The 7,048-nt window shown below is 38.1% G+C and overlaps 2 protein-coding genes across 2 annotated transcripts; one reads left to right on the top strand and one right to left on the bottom strand.

Moving 5' to 3' along the window:
- Window positions 1–3,846: 3,846 nt before the first annotated feature.
- Window positions 3,847–4,500, top strand: LOC128732783 (histone H1-like). Its single transcript, XM_053826158.1, has one exon. It carries the CDS (start codon window positions 3,847–3,849, stop codon window positions 4,498–4,500), a length of 654 nt encoding a protein of 217 aa, XP_053682133.1.
- Window positions 4,501–6,524: 2,024 nt separating this feature from the next.
- On the bottom strand, window positions 6,525–6,847 carry LOC128732790 (histone H4). The gene has a single exon (XM_053826166.1). The coding sequence runs from the start codon at window positions 6,842–6,844 to the stop codon at window positions 6,533–6,535; it is 312 nt and encodes a 103-aa protein (XP_053682141.1). The 5' UTR covers window positions 6,845–6,847; the 3' UTR covers window positions 6,525–6,532.
- Window positions 6,848–7,048: the final 201 nt, after the last annotated feature.

Below are 7,048 nucleotides of genomic sequence, written 5' to 3'. Positions count from 1 at the left end.
TGTGCAGCTTCTCATAAGAAAAAAATCCAAATTATGCAAAATCGAGCCTTGAAGATGATCTTGAATCTACCCTGGCACACTAGAACATCTGATGTACATCAACTAGCTAATTTCCCGACTGTAGAAGATAGATTTACGGCTCTCCGTGAAAAGTTCAAAACAAACTGCTCTCAGTCTGAGTTCCAGTTGATAAATGCACTATTTACTAGTTAATATCTTAGGTTAAGTTTTAAAACAGTACTTTAGATAGTCAATCAAACAAGCTAAAAGCTTAAACTTCCATGTTAAATTAAAGTATTGCTACCGTTAAACTAAAAGAGCCAAAGATGAAAAGTTGCTAATTACTGTATCACTTAAAATGTCCAACATACAGAAATGTAAAAATTTGAGGAACAATAAATAATAGTAAGTAAGTAAGCACAGAATGGATGTTGCTGAATCCGGATGTTTGCTGTTTCTGCTGTGTTTGGTTGTCAACATACCGTATATGATCACCACTAATGTTGACGTCGAAGACGGTCTCGTAAACGGAGCAATTGGTGAACTTAAGTTTTTAGAATATGACGACAATGAGGTGCAACCAACACAAACACCAACACGTCTCTGACTCAAGTTCGAGAATGCTGCGATTGACGCTGCATTACGCATAAAATCAAGACCCCTTGTGTTCTCCAGACCTGGAGTGCTAGAGCAAGATTAGACACCAATTTTCAAACGGGTAGCTAATATTTCACTTAGCAGCATATCAAATGGAAGCGAACGCAGTTTCCCATGATCAGTGCTTGTGCGCTTACGGTGCATAAATCACAAGGGGGCACTTTCTCAGAAGTAGTATTTGATTACAACAAGAGCCAAGAACAACAGTTAGCATATGTGGGATTGTCACGCGTTTCATCGTTGCAAGGCCTCTATCTTACAAATAAGTGGAACGAGTTCAAGTTCTATCATTCAAAAGGTTGCAATACACAAAAAATGAAAGAATTGCAGAACGAGCTTCAACAGCTCTCCGATCATCGAATTGTAACGACGAATCCATTTAATTTAGTTAGCCTAAATGTGCAATGTCTCAATGCTCTCACACTTGACGTGTTGATGCGGATGGTTATTTTTGCTTTCAGTGAAACTTGGATGGATAACAATGGTTGATGTCGAAGGTATAGCTATGCTTTGACATTGATTTATTATTTTTTTTATTAATTCAATCAAATTATACCTTTAGGTTTCTAATGTATCGTCAACTCGAATCGTAACAGTGTACGAGCAGGTGGCGTAGCAATCTACAAAAAAGATAAATGTCTCCGCATCATCCATTCCACACGTAATAAACAAGTTCAGTGAATATCACGATCCGCTGCTGAAAGTATCAGACGACTATGGTGACATTTGTGCTGCGGAAGTTCTAATTGGTAACCGCAAAACCATATGTTCAATACATCTTCCACCAAATACAACCTTGAAACAAGCAGAGCTGTTTATGACGAGGAACTTGTTCACGTACAGATACTTTTATGAATTTGTTCCAATCATTGTGACCGACAATTTTAATAATGACCTCGCAAAACCAGAACGTCTCAAGTGATGAGAAAATTTGTATTTCATTTGTATGGGAGCCCCCGCTCCTAAACAGGAGAGGTGTCCTAATTCATTAGAAAAAAATTCTTGCCTCCTAAAACCCCCACATGCTATATTTGGTTTCTGCTTGATTAGTTCTCGAGATAAGTGGAAATTTGTATTTCTTTTGTATGCCCCCCCCCCTCCCTCTTAAAGAGAAGAGGGGTCATAATTCCCTTCCTAAAGAGGAGAGGAGTCTCAATTCACCATAGAAAAATTCTTGCCTCCAAAAACGCGCACATGCCAAATTTGGTTCCAATTGCTAGATTAGTTCTCTAGTTATGCAGAAACGTGTGTTTCATTTGTATGGGAGCACCCCCTCTTAGTGGGGCGAGGGGTTTCTAACCACCATAAGGGCCTTCCCTGGCCCCGAAAAACCCTACATGCAAGTTTTCATGCCGATCGGTTCAGTAGTTTTCGATTCTATAAGGAACATACCGACAGACAGACACACAGAAATCCATTTTTATAGGTATAGATTCATACAAAAATCATCGGCTTTAGCATTGGAAGACGAATTGCTCTACATTCGTAGTCCTACGTCAAGCTTGCGTCCGTGCCACTAAGACCCTTGTACTTTTTTCAGCGTCTAAGAACCAAGTGGAGTTTTTAATATATCTGTGTTTTAAAAGGAGATATCACTCATTTTTTGTTACATAGATACTGTAATACCTACAGCAGTGTTTCACATGTTATATGATATTAAAAAATGCGTACTTTAGTAGAAAGAAGGGTGCCCATATCGCCCCGTTTGCTCGTTATGCCCCTAATCCCCCTATCATAACTTATTATTTAATTAAACATCAATTTTCTCATAAAAATGTAAGCAAATTATTATGTCGCTTAACAAAAAAACATCAGCACTTGACAAAATAGTGATTGGCGATAATCTAACGTCTCTCAGAGGCCATATAGCCATAATATTTTATCCTACTAGCGATATACTTACTTACGAGCATTTTATTCTGAAGTGTCCGAAGTTTGAGTCAAAAACTGTAATCACGAACTCTTAGATTTATTAAAAAATATTTTCGGAAAAATTCCAAAATTTGGTGAAAAATTATTGGAAGATAATTTCAATCTTTCCTACCTTGGCTACTCAATTATACAGATTAAAGTATTTCCAGGTATGGCCACGTGGAGGCGCTAGGTAGGGGCTTGGGATGGCTAGAGCTATGTAGGGCGCTTTTTCCTAGTTACCTTCTTCATTTCATACCCTAGTAAGAATATAAGAGAAAAAATTCTATTTAATTCTATTACAATACATACCTACAACAATTATCGAGTTCTAGTTGTGAAGAACATAGGGGAAAACTGAAGCACCGAAAAAGAATGCAAGTAGTAATCTAAACAGTAAATCAAATTTATTGTAGTGAAAATAAAAGGAACATTTCCTTGATTTCGTCGTATTAGAACTATATGTGTATCGCATAATGTTCTAATTACATATATAAAAAATGAGTTGTCAGTTGTTGCAGTACCGCATTCGTTGATGTGAATATGTTTCAAGAGCGATTGCGTCTCACTACTGTGGCTGATGTAGCTCAAGTAAGAGTTCGTAAGCATCTAGAATGTGAATGTTATTGTAAATTTCATGTAAAAAATATGAACATACTACAAAATATCATAAGTTTAAAAGAATCTAATATTTAAACTAAAAGAAGATGAATTTTAAATTTATAATACAATTCAATTCTGTCAATTCGTACTTTACGAGTAGCGGTTGAGCTATACGAGTGGGTTCAGATTGTGGGTAGATATAGCTGCAATGTAAGCATATATTTGTGATATGTGTTATCGAATGAGAGCTAAATATATTTGGTTTTCAAACAGATAATTCATATGAGACTAATTCATTGTAAAAATATACAAAAATCAACTATTTTTAAACAATACCTCTATCGTAACTTCTATATAGTAAACTGTGTAACGAATTTGGAGGTTATCTTCCTTGAAAAGTTTGACTTCTAAATTGTTTTTGAATAGCTTATACATGCTGGATGATTTGGTAATGTTAATTTATTTTAATTAAATTAATATTCCAAACAATTAAAGGGTTTTTAAAAGTGATGTCAAAAAAATTTGTTCTACGTACTCGACACACTTTTCTACCCTCATCTCTGCTTTCCCAAGCACGGACGACAGACTGTTATACCGATTAAGCTAAAGGTACACATTTCATTAATCGTGTTTATATTCCGCTATTCTCGCAAATTTCACAAACCGTAAAGTATAATGGCTGATACTGTTGCTCCAGTTGCTGCTCCGGCCGCGGCCTCTCCGGCTAAGGCGCCAAAGAAGGCCAAAGCCTCCAAGGGAGACGCCAAGAAACCGAAGAAGCCATCAACTCACCCACCAGTAAACGACATGGTTTTGGCCGCTATCAAAACCCTGAAGGAACGCAACGGATCCTCGTTGCAGGCCATCAAGAAGTACATCGCCGCCAACTACAAGTGCGACGTTGCAAAGTTGGCTCCGTTCCTCAAGAAGGCCCTGAAATCGGGCGTCGAAAAGGGAAAGCTTGTCCAAACCAAGGGAACTGGTGCTTCGGGCTCGTTCAAGATTAAGGCCGACGCTAAGAAACCAGCAGGTGAGAAGAAAGCGGCAAAGAAACCAAAGAAGGAGACCAAGGCTAAGAAGCCAGCTGGCGAGAAAAAGGTTGCCAAGAAACCGAAGGCCGCCGCTGCCAAGAAAACTGGCGATAAGAAGGCTAAGGCCGCACCAGCCAAAGCTGCCAAGAAGGCTGCTGGAGTGAAGAAGGCCGCTGCCCCCAAGCAGAAAGCCACCAAACCGTCGAAGACCGCCGCCAAGAAACCGAAGACCCCGAAGCCAAAGAAGGCCGCTCCGGCTAAGAAAGCAGCCCCGAAAAAAGCTGCTGCCAAAAAGTAAATTTCAAACTGCACTACCAGAGTTTGGTACTATAACAAACAGTCCTTATTAGGACTACCACAAGCGTACTTGAAGAGATAATTAGTATTTTTCTTGCTCCAGTTTGTGAGGGTCTGGTCTGGCATTCTAATAGCGTTTTTGTTTTTACACTCAGGTTGAACTTAGTTTGGCTCTGGGTTGAACTTTTTGGATGTCGGATTCCCTCTGGGTTTATTCACGGTTTCAACCCCGTTGTAAGCAATACACGGATAACCCGAAAATGTTTGTTTATTCAGTGGTCAAGTTGGAACTAACCTAGGTCAAAAAACATAAACGGTATAAGATAATCACCCATATTTTGTATTTCGAAAGAGTTGAATTATTTCGATCAACTTGGCGAATCCTATTCCTTATTTCATTCGAGTTGTTTTTCCATACGGAAATCTTGTTTGAGCTGTGTTTTTCGTACGAAACGACAAAAAACTACTATTTAGATCCCACATTGATAAAACAGTGACCAAATGTAGCATTCTGCTAAAAGCCCTATACCCATTAATCAACAGCAAATCCAAGCTTTCAATTAAAAATCAAAGAGCAATCTATAAACAAATAATCTACCCTGTCATCGAATATGCCATGCCCGTCTGGGAAATCTGCTCTAAAACTCACAAGAAAAAACTGCAAACCATACAAAATAAATTCATAAAGATGATTTTAAATGTTTCTCCATGGACCAGCACATCATTGATTCACGAACTAACGTCGATAGATACTGTTGAACAAAAAATCACAAAAGATTGTGAGAAATTCAAAGCAAAATGTCTCAATTCTGAAGATACTGCAGTCCGTGAATTGTTCTCGTAGTTGTAAATAGGACTAAAAAAATTAGGTTAAGTAGGAGGAACAAAATTTCAAACAACAGCAAAAACTAGAACATGGAAACAATAAGCCATCCTTAATGTACAAAATTGTAAACCGCAAACAACTTAATCACTTAAATTAATCTGGAAACAAAAATGTAATAAATGTAAATAATAAACGAAATTTAAGTAAAATAAGTACGAAACGTAATCCGTTCAGAATATAGAATGGAGGAGAGAGTGTGCATGTTTATTATATTATTTCTATATTTCTAATTTCTGGGTAAAAATATTTAGAAAATAATTTTTAGCACATGGGAACATTCGGTTTTGCTGCTGCCCTCGTGTTCATTATTCTAAATTACTTATATTTTACGGATATTGACTTCGTAGTTTAAAGTTTTCAATATTTTCTCTTATACGTAACATCAAAACTAAATTTATTTTTAGCTAAATCAGTCCAGGTTCTTCATGCGACAGAATGGTGTAGAGCAGCTAAGATAAGGTGCACTAATATAGTGAGAGTAGTGATGTCCGAATTTTTATGTTATTCAACTAGCGATTAGTCGTTGAACATTGTCTTCACTATTTGGTTTCAGCTACTCGTGCTAGCAATATTCGACTGAAAATTATTCGAATATTCCTTAATCGAACGATTAATGGACGTCACTAATAGCGACAATGTTCTCTATTACATCGATATATTATACTTTTAGCTTGGGTTTTACAACAAAAGTAACCGTTTCGGCGGCTTTGTACTTTGAAGTCTTTACTTCATCACTATTGCTTCATCATTCACCGGGCTTAAAGGTTAAAGACCAAAGATGTAACTTGAAATTAAGGTGAAATTAGTCGTCATCGATTCTGCAAACTTCAAAAGCAGTTTTTTTGTTTGATACAAAAATTTTGTTCATGAAAATGTGTTCGCTGTGGTTAGATGGGCAAGAATGCAGTGAATACATTTCTATAAACAGAACCCCGCTTTTGGGCCCAAAAACTGGTTCCGAAATTGGGATTAAAACTACACTATTGCTAATGCCTGCTAAGAGTTTCCTGTTAAACTGGCATGTTGAGTTCCAGAAAAGGAATATGTCCTAAATAGAAGTGGAGGAGAAGTTTCTAATAATAATTCTTCATGAATAATATTGTGGCCCTTATAAGGGCCGTTTGTTGCAAATGGGTCAAATAATCGTTTAGCCTCCGAATCCGTACAATGTGCGTCCCTGACGCTTAAGAGCATAGACAACGTCCATGGCGGTGACGGTCTTTCGCTTGGCGTGTTCGGTATAGGTCACAGCGTCGCGGATGACGTTTTCCAGGAAAACCTTCAGCACGCCTCGGGTTTCCTCGTAGATCAGACCGGAAATACGCTTGACACCACCACGACGAGCCAGACGACGGATAGCGGGCTTGGTAATACCCTGGATGTTATCACGGAGAACCTTGCGATGACGCTTGGCGCCTCCTTTTCCGAGTCCTTTTCCTCCTTTACCGCGACCAGTCATTTTTCTTAGTTAGGTATATTCGATTCAAACTACCGAACAAAATTAATGTTGAATTCGAGCAAGAGGGCTGCTTTTATACCTACGAGGGTAGAAAATTTTCCACTTCCCTCTTTCTGATTGGTTGAACAGTGGACGAGTGTGCAGTATAAAAGAGGTCAAAATGTGTTTACCGACCATTATCCGTTTGATCCTGAAATCGCTCAC

Source organism: Sabethes cyaneus, chromosome 1 (assembly GCF_943734655.1).
Source record: "Sabethes cyaneus chromosome 1, idSabCyanKW18_F2, whole genome shotgun sequence".
Lineage (NCBI taxonomy): Eukaryota > Metazoa > Arthropoda > Insecta > Diptera > Culicidae > Sabethes > Sabethes cyaneus.
This window is presented reverse-complemented; position numbering and strand designations above follow the sequence as displayed.